The following is a 16,449-nucleotide window of genomic DNA, read 5'->3' on the forward strand; positions in this document are numbered from 1 at the left end:
GTTCCATTCTGATAGTCACTGTTCCAGTTGCCGGTTTTTCAGGCGACTGCCGGCAACTTAACAGTCGCCGGCAGTCTGCTGAAAATTCGCCTAAGTGGGACAGGCCCATTAGCCTGGCCGTGGCAAGACTTGGTCGGTGGATAGAAGTGGAGGTGATGCAGCATTTCTTGGACTTCGCTTCATAGCCTATATGCAAGTAAGCAAAAAAAAACAACCACTTATTTCTGCTTGATTTCCATTCAATCTTCACGATTAAGTGGTGGAACTATTAGGCTTCTTTTGGTCATAGTGATGTTGTGGTTGTTGATCACACTAAACTCTCAGAGTTTTGAAGCACTGCTGGAGAGACATGTGTTCAAATCCTACCATGGTAGGTGAGGAATTTAATACATTTGAAAATGAGAAACAAATAGTTTCAGTACCAATCGGCATGAAACTACCAGCTGGATGTAAACATCTCATCTGGTCCGCAATTGTCTTTAGGTGAAAGGAAATGAGCCATATTCACCCAGTTTGGTCTCAATGTGTCTCCAGAAGTGGCAGTTAAATGCTCGCAAAATGAGAAGGCAGATACTGATCACACATAGACTGGCATTGCCTGTGGCATTGAAGCATCATGGACAATGGAATAAAACAAAGATCACTAGGCATTCGTTGTCTATAGACTCCCGTGGAGAATAAGCTTAAGGATGTCAAGGGTGTCTCCAGTTGCTGCCTGTGCCATATTCGTCAGGAGAGATTGATAATTATTAGTGTAATGTGACAGTGAATATAAGTGTGTGTGTGTGTGGGTGCAAGTGCACCACGTGAGAGAGCTGTGCAAAAAAAAAGTGTGTATGTGTGTGTATATTCTGAATGCATATGAGAGTGTTGAGATGTGTGTAATTTAAGAGTGCAAGTGAGGGTGCTTGTCGTCTGTGAATGTGTGTGTGAGAGTATTTGTGCGTACAGTGACAGTGTACTGGGTTGGGTACAAAAATGGGTATAATTGTTTATGTATGTGTCGTGTGTGTGTGAGTGTGAGTGTACGGCAAAATGTGAGAGTGCATGTGGCTAATATGAAAATGTATGTGTGGGTGTAATGGGGGTGTGTATGAAGGGTATGTGACGGTTAATGAATATGTATGTAATGTGTGTGTGAATGGGGGTGTGTATGAGAGGGTGGAATGTGATGTGTTTAGTGAATATGTATGTAATGTGTGTGTGAGGGAGTATGTGTGTAATGTGAGTGTGTGTGTGTATGTGTGTAATGTGTGTGTGTGGGTGTATGTGTGTAATGTGAGTGTGTGTGCGTATGTGTGTGTGTGTGGGATATGTGTGTGTGTGTGGGATATGTGTGTAATGTGTGTGTGTGTGGGATATGTGTGTAATGTGAGTGTGTGGGATATGTGTGTAATGTGTGTGTGTGTGGGATATGTGTGTAATGTGAGTGTGTGGGATATGTGTGTAATGTGTGTGTGTGGGAGTATGTGTGTAATGTTTGTGTGTGCATGAGTATGTGTGAAGATATGTGTGCCCTTGTGTGTGTGTGTGGGATATGTGTGTAATGTGTGTGTGGGGGATATGTGTGTAATGTGAGTGTGTGTGGGAGTATATGTGTAATGTTTGTGTGTGCATGAGTATGTGTGAAGATACGTGTGCCCTTGTGTGTGCGTGTATTGTGTAGGGTGAGAGTGTTTGGGAGTGGGTGTGCGTCTATTGAGAAGGGTGAGCGTGTTTTGGAGTGTGTGTGTGTGTGTACGTGTATTGTGAAGGGTGAGTGTTTGGGAGTGTGTGTGCGTGTATTGAGAAGGGTGAGTGTTTGGGGAGTGTGTGTGTATTGAGAAGGGTGAGTGTTTGGGAGTGTGTGTGTGTGTACGTGTATTGTGAAGGGTGAGTGTTTGGGAGTGTGTGTGTATATAGGGTGAGTGTTTGGGAGTGTGTGTTATATAGGGTGAGTGTTTGGGAGTGTGTGTGTGCGTGTATTGAGAAGGGTGAGTGTTTGGGAGTGTGTGTTATATAGGGTGAGTGTTTGGGAGTGTGTGTGTGTATATTGAGAAGGGTGAGTGTTTGGGAGTGTGTGTGTATATTGAGAAGGGTGAGTGTTTGGGAGTGTGTGTGCGTGTTGTGTGATGTGAATGTACGTGCATGTGGGCGATGTGGTTTGCAAAGAAAACTCAATCATTTTTCATTACGATGAAAAGCAAACATTATTTCTCCTCCTACACATATGCGTGCATATGTAAGCTCTCATTATATTTAATTAAAAATAAATGTTCTACTAATTCAATTTCAAGTTTGGATTTGTTTGTTGAAGGGTCAAAAATTCAGATTGCAGAGATTCAATCTGTTATCCAAACCATGAATTAATGCATTCCAGTGACAACCCCTTGTCCTGTCCCCAACATTCTGTCAAGCCTTCTTCCACCCCACTGACCCCCATTGAATCCGGCCCATACCCAGTCCAGTTTACCTCCATCCTCCCCTGACCTCCCTTCCTCTACCTGATGCGCTAGCGTCAGTCCTCAGCAGAGGCCTTACCTTTGTACTCCAATGCTCTTTTTCCATCGCATCTGCCTCTGAGCCTTTTTATTTTAGAGATACAGCATGAAATAGCCCCTTCAGCCCACTGAGCTGTGCTGACCAGCAATCCCCACATACCAGCACTATCCTGCACACAAGTTCAATTTACAATTTTACTGAAGCTAATTAACTTACAAATTGTATGCCTTTGGAGTGTGAAGGAAACCAGACCAATTGCAGAAAATTTCCCAAGGAGAAAGTACAAACTCAGTACAGACAGGACCCGTAGTTAGGATTGAATCCGAATCCCTGGCGCTGTAAAGGGCCTGTCCCACTTAGGCGAATTTTTCGGCGACAGACAGAAAATAGGTTGTGGCCACATGGCAGTGGGGTGGCGCGGCGTGATGCCTGTATTGCCGTGAGCTGTTGCCTCAAGTGTCGTGGCCTTTTTCTTGTCGCCACTTGGTTTTGAAATGTTCAAAACATCTCGGCGACAGTTAGCTTGACGTTGCGTGATTTCTCCTGGCGTAGGTTGTCATGCACTGTCGCCAGGTCGATGCCTTCTGATGTTGGCTGTTGCCGGGTGCTGACTTTGGTGAATTCAAGTGGCGGCAGCCTACATCATGCTACGTCAACCAGCGACAGTATCGGCATCACGAGAAGTCACGTTGTGTCATTTGAAAAAAAGTGCACCGCTCCGCCTGTCTTCAGTTGATGCCATCAGGGTCATAGCTTGTTGTATGTTGACTTTGGTTGTTGTAGGCCGTCATCTATATCGTCGTAGGCTGTCGTGGGCATTGTTGTGGGTTGACGTCACGTGCCGCGAAGAATTGGGACGCCGGTTGACATAGCTTGTCGTTGCTTGACGTCGACTAGGTGGCAGCCTGTCATAGACATTGTCGTAGGGGGCCGGTTTCTTGGCGTCACACCACAACAGTGACTGTCGCCGACTGCTGCCGAAAAAGTTGCCTAAGTGGGACAGGCCCTTAAGACAGCATCTCTACTGCTGCGCCACCGTGCTGCTCCTGGCAAGCAGTCCTCACCGCCCAGTGACCCCTTGTCCCATCTCCTACTGTCTAAGAGTCTGAAGAAGAGTCCTGACCTGAAACCTTACATATCCATGTTCTCCTGAGATGCTGCCTGACCCACTGAGCTACTTATCTAGCCCAGTCCATCAAACAATCCAGCATTCCAGCCCCCCTCGATGACCCCTTGGGAAAGCAGCCAACTTTATCACGACCACTCATATCCCAGTAATTCTCTCTTCTCCCCTCTCCCATCATGCTGGAGATCTACATGCCTGAAAGCATGTCCCACTAGATTCAAGAATAGTTCTCTCCCTGTGTTATGAGACTCTTGAACTGACCTGTTATAAATTAATTCCTGATCTCTCAGTCTACCTCGGTGTGGCACTTGCACTTTTCTTTTTTATCTGCACTTTGTCTGAAGCTGTAAACTACATTCTGTGCTCTGTTTCCTTTCTCTATTTGCCTGGCCTGTTGTTATCATGTACGGTATGATTTGTCTGTATAGCATGCTAAACAAAGTTGTTCACTCTACATTGGCCCATGTGACAATAATAAACTATACCAATACTTCCTGGTGAAAAGAAAAGCAATCCCTTTCTCCCGTTTCACTCGAGAGTTAACAGCAAGAGTTGGGTCATCATGTTACACCTGTACAAGACGTTGGTGAGACTACACGTGCAATATTGTGTGCAGTTCTGGTCATCGCACTATAGGAAGATTTTGATTAAAACTGAGGGGAACAGATACCATTCACGAGGATATTTCTTCGATTTGTGGGCTTGAGATATGAGGAAACTCGAGAGAGTGGGACAGTTCTCTCTGGAGTGACGGATGATGAAGAGTGAGCTGATAGAGATTTATAATAAAACATGAGAGGAATGGAAAATGTGATGGTCACAGTCTTTGTCCCAGGGTAAGGATGTCTAAAACTTGAGGGCATAGGTTTAAGGTGAGATGGGAAATTTTCAAAAGAAACGCAGGAGGTAAGATGGTGGGTTTATGGAATGTGCTGCCAGAGGACGTGGTTAAGGCAGGTACAGCTACAACATTGAAATACCGTTTCGACAGGTTCATGGATAGGAAAGGTTTAGAGGGATATGGGCCAAATGCAGACAAATGGGACTTGCTTAGGAAGGCACCTCGATTGGCATTGATGAGTTAAGGCAAAGGGGTTGTTTCTGCGCTGTATAAGAAACATAGAAACATAGAAAAATAGGTGCAGGAGTAAGCCATTCAATATGATCATGGCTGATCATCTAAAATCAGTCCTCCGTTCCTGCTTCTTCCACATATCCCTTGATTCTTTTTGCCCTAAGAGCTAAATCTAACTATGACTATGGCTCTGTAATTATCTATAATGGGAAAAAGATGCAGGAAACCTCAGGTGGAAATTCAGTGGACGATTCTCCCATTGAATATAATTGAACTGGGTTTGGTGATGCTAATACCAACCTTTTTCTAGTTTGGATGCTTCACATGTCTTCAGAAATGAACAGCAACATTTTATTTCAAAGTTATCACTTTTTCGTAAACATCCACTGCACAATGTCTGAGTTTCTGAGCATGACCACAATGTATCCAGGAATCTCTATATCCACCACTTTGCATTCATGTATTGCTGTGCTTTTATCCTGCAGCCATTGCATTCCAATCACCTTCATTATCATTTTTGTTTTTGCAGGTTTGTAGCAGAGAATGATTTTCTGCACTACTTACTCAATCGTGTAATTTCTACCAAATCTGGGGATGAAAAAGGACAAGGTAATCCTTTTGATCGTGCTACTAATTCTTCCATCCTGGGTTATATGCACATTAGAATAACATCATTTTATGTCTTGCCAATATTTGTTAATAGTCACTCTGCTTCCGGTGGTAATGACTGAAGGAAGTGGTCTGCATATTGCATAGTGCATAGTGGGCTGGGTACAAGCAGCTTTGGGTGTGTCAGTACACTCTGACTGCAATAATATCCAGAAGACATTAGAAGCTTGAATACGGGATTGTATACTTTACTGAAGATGGATAGTAGGCACACCCAGGCATGCCTCATAATGATGACACTTTGATTATTAACATATAGTATGGGGCGGCACTGTGGTGTAGCGGTAGAGCTTCTGCCTTACAGCGCAAAGGACCTGGGTTCGATCCTGACTACAGGTGCTTGTCTGTACGGAGTTTGTATGTTTTCCCCATGACCTGTGTGGGTTTTCTTCGAGATTTTCAGTTTCCTCGCACACTCCAAAGACGTACAGGTTTGTAGGTTAATTGGCTTGGTATGAATGTAAATTGTCCCTCGTGTAAGCTAGTGTTAAAGTGCGGGGATCGCTGGTCGGTGCGGACTCAGTGGGCCAAAGGGCCTGTTTCCACACTGTATCTCTAAACTAAACTAAACTACATTTGCAGAGGACACAAAGCTCCTTATGCTGTTCTTTGATTAGAACTTATTAACAATGTGGTTTTCTGTTCAGATGGTATTCGGAGGTTATACCCGCATATAAATACATATGTATGCCCCACAGAGGAATTTAAAGGATCAAATGTTTTAATAGGAAGTAAAGATGAATTGAATAAGAGTCATAGAATTAGGGCTCAAGTTGATCTGAGATTACAATTAATTAGATAATGCCAGAAGCTAAATCCAGTGAGATGTCATTCTGAAGTGTCACTTAGTCTTACTACATGATAAAAGTATTGCATTGGAGGGAAATGAATGTACTGCTGTTGTGCATAAAATAAAATAGGAACTGCAAATGCTAATTCACACCAAAGATTGACACAAAATGGTGGAGTAACTCAGCGATGTTTCGGGTGATGGGTGACGTTTCAGTCTGAAGAAGGGTCTCGATCCGAAACGTCACCCATTCCTTCGCTCCAGAGATGCTGCCTGTCCCGCTGAGTTACTCCAGCATTTTGTGTCTACCTTCAACGGAATAAACCGATCGGATTAGTCAAACCTCATGAACAGTTGGGCTGCTTGCAATGGCATATCAGCCTGATTCTTTGAATAATCCCATTTACAGTGGGTACAGCGATCAAATAATTCAGTTGGTTTCCACTCTGCTAATGCTTCTATCCAGTTAATGATTTGATTGCCCACCACAGTCATTGCCTGACCCTGAAACTCAACTCCTACTTTGGAGGGAAAGGATTGGCAGCATTTCGGCTCAAGCTTCTTCTTCAGCAGTTTGTGTTTTGCTCAAGATTCCAACGTCTGCTGTTCCTTGTGTCTCTATCATTTCTTTTATTGCTGAAAACTGGTCCCCATTCAGAATCTAACTTCAAAACCAATTGTTCAAACAATCAACACATTCCTAAAATGTTTGCAGACATAAATATTCTACTCTTTTCTTCCTTAGCATAAAAACAAACCACTGGAGGAGCTCAACAGGTCAGGCAGCATCTGTGGAAGGAAATGGATTAAATATTTTGGTTCGGGAACCTTCTTTAGATTGAAGGAGTAGATGGGAGTTTTTTTTAGTTTAGAGATACAGCACAGAAACAGGCCCTTCGGCCCACTGAGTCCCCGCTGACCTGTGATCCCCGTACTCTAAAGGTCCTGGCTCACTTAGCCGACTAAGTCGGCAACTACAGGACGACTAGGCTGTCGCCACATGGTTGCGGGGTGACGCCTGTATGGTCATGAGTTGTCTCCACAAGTCGCCTAATGAGTCGTAACTTTTTTCTGGATTTTGAAATGTTCAAAACCTTTTGGCAACTGTAGGCTTGACGTAGCTTGTCTTCTCCTGTCGTAGGTTGTTGCCAGGATGACTCAGGTTGTCGCCAGGTGATAACTTTGGTGAATTCCATTGCGACTACCTACGTCAACCTACGTCAACCTAGGTCAACCGGCGACAGGTACTGGCGACTGAATTGTCTTCAGTTGTTGCTAACAGGATCGTAGCTTGTCGCAGGTGTACGTTGGTTGACTTTGGTTGTCGTAGATTATCGCCTGTGTGTTCGTAGGATGTCGTAGGTGTGGTCGTAGGTGGACGTCCCAATGGGTCGCCGGTTGTCGGTAGCTTGCGGTTGCTTGACGTCGACTAGGTGGTAGGTTGACGTAGACATTGTCATAGGGAGGGTCCAGTCGCTGGTTTTTTCGGTGACCTGCTACAACTGTGATTGTCACCGGCAATCGCTGAAAAAATTGCCTAACTGGGACCGGCCATTAACACTATCCTACACACACTAGGGAAATTTTACTGAAGCTAATTAACCTACAAAGCTGAATGTATTTGTAGTGTGGGAGGAAACCAGAGAAAATCCATACAGGTCATGGGGAGAACGTACAAACTGACAAGCACTTGTGGTCAGGATCGAACCTGGGTTTCTGGCGCTGTAAGGCAGCAACTCTAGCTGGTGAAAAGAGGGGAAGAGTTGGATTAAGACCTGGCAAATGATAGGTAGATCCAGGTAAGGGGGGTTGCTTGACAAATTTGTCCGGGGGGAGGGGGGGGGGGGTAAGTAACCAATGATGGAGGTGAGAAGTAGAGAAGACAAAAGGGTGCAAATAGTGGAACCTAACAAGAAAGGAAGGTGGCGAGTGAAATGCAGACCCAGGGGGAAGGATGGTGAGTGCAAGTTAATGTGGTGACGAAGAAAAATGAGGGCCAGCGCTTGTAGCCCCCTCTTCCCCTCCCTCTTTCTACCAGCTCCATCCCCTCTACTCAACCAGCCTGAAGAAGGATCCTGACCCAAAATGTCACCTGTACATTTCCCTCCACAGATGCTGTATGACTCCATGACATTCCTCCAGCAGTTTGTTTCTTGCTCAGATTCCTGCAGCTGCAGTTTCTTGTGGCTCTTCTTTTCTTCCTGCCTGTGTCTCTCTTTGAAGTGAATCAGCAAGTACCCACTCCTTTCCAACCATTATTGCATGCAGTGAGTTGATTCATATCAAGGGAAAGTGTACGGATCGTTGAAAAACGCGTGGGAAAGAAACAGAAAAATACTAATGCAAATGAAGGTAGAAGTAGACCATGCAGTTCCTTCAACCTGCTTTATTATTCATTAATATCCTGGATACATCTTGACCTCTAATTCCCTCTCATCCACTTTCCAAATCCTCTGAATAAAAAAAAGAAAATGCTGGAAATACTCAGCAACAGTTTAGGACGTTAATGAAGAACACAACATCATCAATGGAATAGATAAAATAATGCTCACAGCCTTTTTCCAAGGCCAGTAGATTCTAAAACTAGAGGTCATCGGCCTAAGATGAGAAGCAAGAGATTAAGTAGGACCTCAGGGACACCCTTTTCACACATCCTTCCACAAACCTTTCCTATTGATTTACCTGTCCAAACGACTTTTATATGTTATTTACTTACCTCAACTATTTCCTTTGGCACATCATTTCATGTACCCTCTGTGTGAACAAGGTGTCCCTCAGGTTATTATTAAATTGTTCCCCTCTCACCTTAAACCTATGCCTGCTAGTTCATGATTGTCCTACTTTGGTGAAAAAACTTTGTGTATTCAACCTATCCATCCTGCCATGATTTGTATACACCTTTATAACTTTAGCACTCAGCCTCCTATGCTCCAAGGAATGAAGTCTTGGCCTGCCCAACCTCTCCCTATAACACAGACCCTTGAGTCCTGACAACATCCTCATGAATTTTCTCTGCACTTTTTGCAGTCAAATGATATCTTTCCTTTAGCAGGGTGACCAAAATTGAACACAATATTCCAAATATTGCCTCATCAACATCTTGTAAAAGTATCACGCAACATCCCAACTTCTATGTTCAATTCCATGACTGATGAAGGCCGGAGTGCCAAATGCTTTCTTCACCACCCCATGTACCTGCGATGTCACTTTTAGGAAAGTATGTACATATTCCTTGATCCCTCTGCTCTACAATGCTCCTCGGGGACCTACTGTGCACTGTGAAGGTCCAATCCTGGTTTAACTTCTCAAAATGCAACACCACACACTTGTGCAAATTAAACTCCATCAGCTAATCCTTGGTCCACTTATCCAACTGATCAAGGTCCCACTGTTGTTCCTAATAACCATCTTCATTTTCTATGATACCACCTGTTTCTGTGTCATCTGCAAACTTACTAATAATGCCTTGTATGTTCTCATCCAGTCTCGACCCGAAACATTACCCATTCCTTCTCTCCAGAGATGCTGCCTGTCCCACTGAGTTACACCAGCATTTTTGGTCTCTATCTTCAGTGTAAACCAGCATCTGTAGTTCCTTCCTACACACTTCTCATCCAAATAGCTGATATAGACAAGCAACACCAATCCCTGAGACACACTACTAGTCCAAAGAATAAACTTCCACCATAACCCTCTGCTTTCTACACTGAAAATAATTATTTTTCCAGTTCAATGGATCCATGGATTTTGCTCGAGTGCATATAGACTGTGCCCATTTCCATGCTCTTATCATCCTTATTGGGTCTTCAAAAAACTCAATCAAATTCATGAGACATGATCTCCCGTGCACAAGATCATGCCAACTCTCCCTAAACTATTCCTGTCTTTCCAAATGTATGTATATCTTGTCTTCCTCAGTAACTTTCTGACCACAGATGTTGGTCTTACCAGTCCATGGTTCTCAAGTGTTTCTTTGCAGCCCTTCTTAATCAAAGGAACAACATGAGCCACCCCCATCTCACCTGTATCCAATGATGCTTAATGCATCTCAGCCAGGACTCCTTCAATTTCTTCTCTAGCTTCCCACAGTTTGCTTAGATATATCTGATCGAGCTGAGGAGATTTATTAATGTCATACGTATTAATGTCATACGTATTAGGACGTGCAGCCCTCCTCAACTGTAATACGGACTGCCCTTGAGACAGTTCCATTAATATTTCTATGTTCCCTTGTCTTCATGCATTTCTTCACATAAAAGGGCCTTGACCTTCTTCTGGAAATCCACAGCTAGATGACTACTTTGGTTTATGGGGTCCTATTCTCTCTCTTGCCACTCTATAATGCCACTTCCCTTAATATACCGATAAAATCCCTTTGAATTCCCCTTAATCTTATATACCAGAGCAATCTCATGCCCCCTTTTTCCCCCTCCTGTATGCTTCACAATCCCTTATACCCCTCCAGGGATTTACTTGGTCACAACTGCCTGTACCTGAACCAGGCCATTTTTTTCTTGACAAGAGGCTCGATTTTTCTCATCATCCAGCATTCTTTATTCCTACCTGCCATGCCCTTCATTCTAACAGGACCATGCATACCTTTAATTCTCGCTCTCACACTTTTAAAAGTATCTTACTTTCCAGATGTCACTTTGCCAGAAGCAACTACTCCAGTTAAATTATGCGAGTTCTTGTCTGAGACCATCAATGTTAGACTTGCCCCAATTTAGAACTTTGTCTTGTGGCCCATCCTTATCATAATACCTGCCATGACTATTTTTAAGCTAATAGAGCTGTGGTTGCTGGTTCCAAAAGGCTTGCCCACTTATACGTTGGTCACTTGCCCTGTCCAATTCCCTCAGAGTAGTTTAAGCTTTGCCCTCTCCCTTGCATGAACCACTCTCATTGGCAAAGGAATCTTTCCTGAATACATTTAACAAATTTCACTGCATCTAAGCCTATGGTACAATGGCAATTCTAGTTGAAAATATGAATGTTAAAATCCTCTATTGTGACAATATTATTCTTTCATTGTCTGCAATTCTCTGAAAACTTGGTTCTGATCATTGTCCCAAAATGATAACTTTGATACTCACTCCCATAGCTGCTGCCTAAATTGCTGAGCATTCTCAGTATTTTCTGTTTCTCAGTTTTTTTTTGTTTTGCTATGTGTCAAACCTTCTTGCTTCCATACTTTCAAAAGATCTACCAATGTTACCTTTGAACATGTTTCAAGAGCAGAGTGTCCTTCGCCTTTTGTGGTATTGAATAACAGATTCATAACTCTCTGCAAAAATATATATATTTTTGTTTTTCTTAGTCCTAGATGACTGACCTTTATCCTGAGATAATACCCTCTGGTTAAGTTGCCTTCATATAGATGAAACCGTGTCTGTGCTGTCAGTCCCTCTCACAATCCCAAGAACTACTATAAAGCACAAGAGCCAACCAGAAGCAGAACACTGCAATGGCAAGAACAAATTGGCTTGATGCATCTTCCACAGGCGGACTGGAATGAGAAGCTTTCACCCTGAATTACCAAACAAATAGGTTGAAAGATATGGGAGCATATGAGAATATTTCCAGATGCCCGTGAGGCAACTTTGTTGAACCTACAAAATGAGACTGCACACAGCCACATACAATTGAAGCATTAAGCTACAGTGCAGTCTGATGTGGTATACAGTATCTACCTGCCTTACAATACCTTTGCCACCCCAGTGAGACCTGTTGTTTAAAAGTTTCACCGCTGGGAGCTTTTGTCTTTACGGTCTAGTGGATCAATGGACAGAGCCTCACAATATGACAGTGGTCATTTATAATTGAGTTTTATAGACATTTCTTCCTGCAGAGATGGTGAATCAATGCAATCCTCTGCCCCTCAGTGAAGGTGTTTAAAGAAGAGGTAGATGCATTTTTGAAAGATTGGAGACCATGTTATGCAGATGTTAGAGGAGTTGAGGCCTTGGTAGATCAACAAAATGTTAACTGCCATAGACGTCAGTCACTGCGACTTATGAATAATATACTATCAATGTTTCATTCATAGCATTTCACAACCTGGAATATACAGTATTGAATGATCCTGAAACATACCATCTTGTCCAGAATAAAATTCTCTCTCTGTATTATTGTTTTATAAATATGTAGAAAACAGACTAATAAACTAAAATATAACAGAAACTGGAAAGGCACACATCAAATGCTCCCCCACCCTAGAAGTTGTGCCAAACATATTGGTAATTGGTGCCTGATCTTGAAATGTTCATGAATGACACAATCTTCAAAGCACATCACTTTATTGTATAATTAGAACTGTTGATGTAACTATATTGAAAGTCACATTCTTGCAACGTGTCAACACTAAATCAGCTTCAGTGTGTTTATATCGGTCATAGAGTCATAGATTCATAGTCATACAGTGTGGAAACAGGCCGTTCAGCCTAACGTGCCCCCACTGGCCAACATGTCCCAGTTACACTAGTCTCACCTGCCTGCGTTTGGCCCATATCCCACCAAACATGTACCTATCTAACTGTATCTAAATATTGGGATAGTCCCTGCCTCAGCTACCTCCTCTGACAGTTTGTTCCAAACACCCACCACCCTTTGTGTGAAAATGTTACCCCTCAGATTCTTATCTCTTCCCCTTCACCTTAAACCTATGTCCTCTAGTTCTCGAATCACCTACTCTGGGCAAGTGACTCTGTGCAGCTACCGATCAATTCCTCTCATGATTTTATATACTATGAATTTATACATTATGAAAATATAATTAACAAATTCTATAGAGGCCACAAGTGCCAAGTGTCAAGTACTTTCTTTCAGTTCTGACTTTGCAGCAACATTCATTTTAATCTGTTTTCTTTAGTTATGTATTAAATCAACCTGTGAAGCTATGTGGAACAATTGGGTCAGATGTGACCATCTTTGAAGAGCCATAAAACACTTTGCCAATGACAGGATCTTATACTGAATAACTATAGTGTATTTTTTAAAATCTCGCTACTAACTATTTAAATGTTTCACTGTCTCGTCTGGGTAAAAAATATACAGCAAGAAATTGTCTTCTCCAAGTGCCAACATTTGGAACCCAGCTTGGTAAAACTCTTATTTTTCAGCATTAAAAAAGTGTTGAACAAGGTTCCATGTTATCTTTTGCAGGTCTATGGGTGACAATGAAAATGTTGGTGGGGGACGTGTCCCAGATCAGAAAAGATTATCCACATCTGGTAGACAGGAACACAGTGGTGGCCAGGAAGCTGGGATTCCCTGAGATCATCATGCCAGGTGAGTTGACACTGCACTTCATTCCATTAACGTGAGAGGAGTGAAAGGGACTTTCCAAAGAAAAACACCAGGGCATGTTTGGTCTAGGCTATGTTGCTGACAATAACAAAAAATAGGAATACTAACCTTCAGGTGAATGGTGCTGCAGAATGTACTAAGCTGTGTCTTATCTCTCTGATCAACGGAACAGTTCTGCTAAATGGCCTGTACCTTATAAACATGTTTCCTTACTTTTTTTAACTAACAGTTCAACAAATATTATTCAACTAACATTATTTAATCATAAGATTATTTCATCATTTATCCCATTGCTGTTATTTGGACCTTATCTTGTGCAAGCTATCCGCCATAGTTGCTACAGTAGTAAGTGGCCAATGTATGTGGCATGAGTCCCATTAGTGATGATGTTGTCAAGGGTGAATTGCAAAGAAAGCAGTCACCAGTAAGTGGAACATGATGTTCTCCAACATGCAACACCAATTTACCATGAATGGTGCTAATCTTTAGTTAACACCTCTTAAACATGCACAACCTCACAAGTGCAGTCGCTGGAAGGGACCTGTCAGTTCCAAAAGCATTAGCTGATTGATTTCTGCCGGTTGCTACTATGAATCACAAGTGCTCGGTGCTTTCTAGACATATTTTATTCAGCAAAGCTTGTATTTGAAGGGCATGCTGCCTCGGGAAAGCACCATACTTAATCAAAGGCCTTACACATCCCGGTTATTCCTTCTTTTCCCTGCTCTTACTGGGCAGAAGATACAGAGTTTGAAAGACTGCACCACCTGATAACCACCTCTGTTATCAAGCTTATGTTATCAGGCTTCTGTAGTTCCATAACCAGGGATTAGACCAATTCTCCTCTATCTCATGGTGGACATTGGAATATATCTCTGGAACTGTTACGCTAAAATGCTGACAACTACACTTCGGACTCTGGATGTTTCCTCTACCTATTGGCCTTAAGTTTGGGTTGACTATATTTATGTATAGTAATATTTTCTTTTATGGGATAGCATTTTCAGTATACCTCAGTATATGTAATTGCATTCTTTGGATCCTGGACATGAATTCATTGATGGTATTTCTTTTGCAATTCAGCATTTTGGGGGAAATAAGCAAAGACTTCTCTTGTACTTCAACAGTGATTAAAATATGTCAGGCCATCTTCACTGAAATCTGCAACTCCAGTCACAACTTTCAACTGAGAAGAGGAGGAGAACCATTGTGCTTGCTGCTTTTGAGATCACAATAGCCATGCACTGGAATCTCTGCACTCCAACCCCAGACATTTTAGCTCCAATAGAAGCACAGGAAAACAGTACGTGGAGATTTTCCCTATGTGTCATACACCATCTTGATTTGGAAAGACGTTACTGGTCATCATCTTCGGACACAATCTTGGAAATCTTTATATTCAGTTGCCCAACATCATGGTTTACGGGCATCTTCTCGAGGGCAATTAATGATGGTTATTAAATGCTGGGCTTGTCAGATGTCGAGATCCCATGAATGAGCAGGAGGAAACGTCCGCAGCCGTGGTGAATTTGCATTGCAGCAAAATGAACACCCAGAACAACACTGTGGTCTTGCAAACACTGAGCTGGTTACCTTTTCCTCTGACTCTCAGTCTGAAGAAGGGTCTCGACCCGAAACATTACCTATTCTCTTTCTCCTGAGATGCTGCCTGACTGGCTGAGTTGCTCCAACCTTTTGTGTCTATCTTCGGTTCCAACCAGCATCTGCAGTTCCTTCCTACACCTGAGGTCCTGGCATTTCTTTCTGTTGTCGCAGATTCAGGATCAGTTTTGTGAATGCTGGAAAGGACAGCTCCAAACTCTAACTCTTGGACTATTGAGGACTGATGGCTGAATTCCCCAAGCAGGCTTTCCAATAGGCCAAAACCTTCATTGCCCATGGTCATCATCTGCCCATCACACCACTCATGCAAGTTCCTTACCAGGAGAGTTGATGCACAACATGCAGGCCTGGGCAGTAGGTGACTGCAATACTTCCTCCCAGTGCTTGGGCTGCAGACCTGTGTAGAGGATGACATCCCACATACTGACATGCTTGCCAGCCTAATATCCCACCAATTTGGCTCAAGATTAGACTAATCTAGGCTATGCCTCTAGGAGTTAGTGTTCCTAATGCAACACAAAGACAACAACGTCTCAAGACAATAACCTCTCCCTTTAATGTCAGCAAGACAAAATAGATAATCATTGACTTCAGGAAGCAAAGCAATATGCATACCCCAGTCTACATTGCTGATGCTGAAGAGGGGATGGTCGATGGCTTAAAGTTCCTGGGAATAAATATCACCAACAATTTTCCCCGGACCAGCCACATCACAGCTATGGCCAAAGAACCACACCAATGCCTCTACTTCCTTAGAAGGCTCAGGAGGTTTGACACGTGCGTCCCCAGTAAGTCTCACCAATTTCTACAGATGTATCATGGAAAGCATTCAATCAGGACGCATTGCAGCCTAGTTGAGAACAGCTCCAATCCAAGACTACAAGTAATTGCAGAGAGTTGTGGACGTAGCCCAGACCATCACACAGACGGGCTTTCCTTCCATTGACTCCATCAACACTTCACGCTGCTTCGTCAGCATAATCAAGAACCAGTCTCCTCCTGGTTACTCCCTCTTCTCCCTTCTCCAAATGGACAAGAGATACAGAAGTTTGGAAACGTATACAGTACCTTCAGATTTAGTAGCAGTTTCTTCCCAAATCTGATTTCAAGCAACTGAACAGTCCTCGCATCAGCTAGAATTCAGTCCTAACCTTCCATCTCACTAATTTGAGACACTTGAACCATCTTCATTCAGACTTTATCAGACTTCAGTGTTATATTTTTACACTGAATGTTTGCCCTTTATCAGTGCATTGTTGATGGCTTGATGGTATAGTCTTCTTTGAATGGCTAGCATGCAAACTAAAGCTTTTCACTGTACCTCATTACACATAACAATAAAAACTAAACAAAACAAAACTAAACTCGATATTTTTT

The 16,449-nt window shown here is 42.8% G+C and overlaps 1 protein-coding gene across 1 annotated transcript in view; it reads left to right on the forward strand.

The window, feature by feature from the left end:
• LOC129701436 (dedicator of cytokinesis protein 2-like) overlaps positions 1 to 16,449 on the forward strand; it is a 671,641-nt gene that overhangs the window by 104,352 nt on the left and 550,840 nt on the right. The window contains exons 12-13 of the mRNA XM_055642616.1: positions 5,212 to 5,291; positions 13,306 to 13,431. Of these exons, the coding sequence (XP_055498591.1) occupies positions 5,212 to 5,291; positions 13,306 to 13,431 (206 nt within the window). The remainder of the gene's footprint in view (positions 1 to 5,211; positions 5,292 to 13,305; positions 13,432 to 16,449) is intronic.

The sequence above is a fragment of the Leucoraja erinacea genome, chromosome 11 (assembly GCF_028641065.1).
Source record: "Leucoraja erinacea ecotype New England chromosome 11, Leri_hhj_1, whole genome shotgun sequence".
Classification (NCBI taxonomy): domain Eukaryota; kingdom Metazoa; phylum Chordata; class Chondrichthyes; order Rajiformes; family Rajidae; genus Leucoraja; species Leucoraja erinaceus.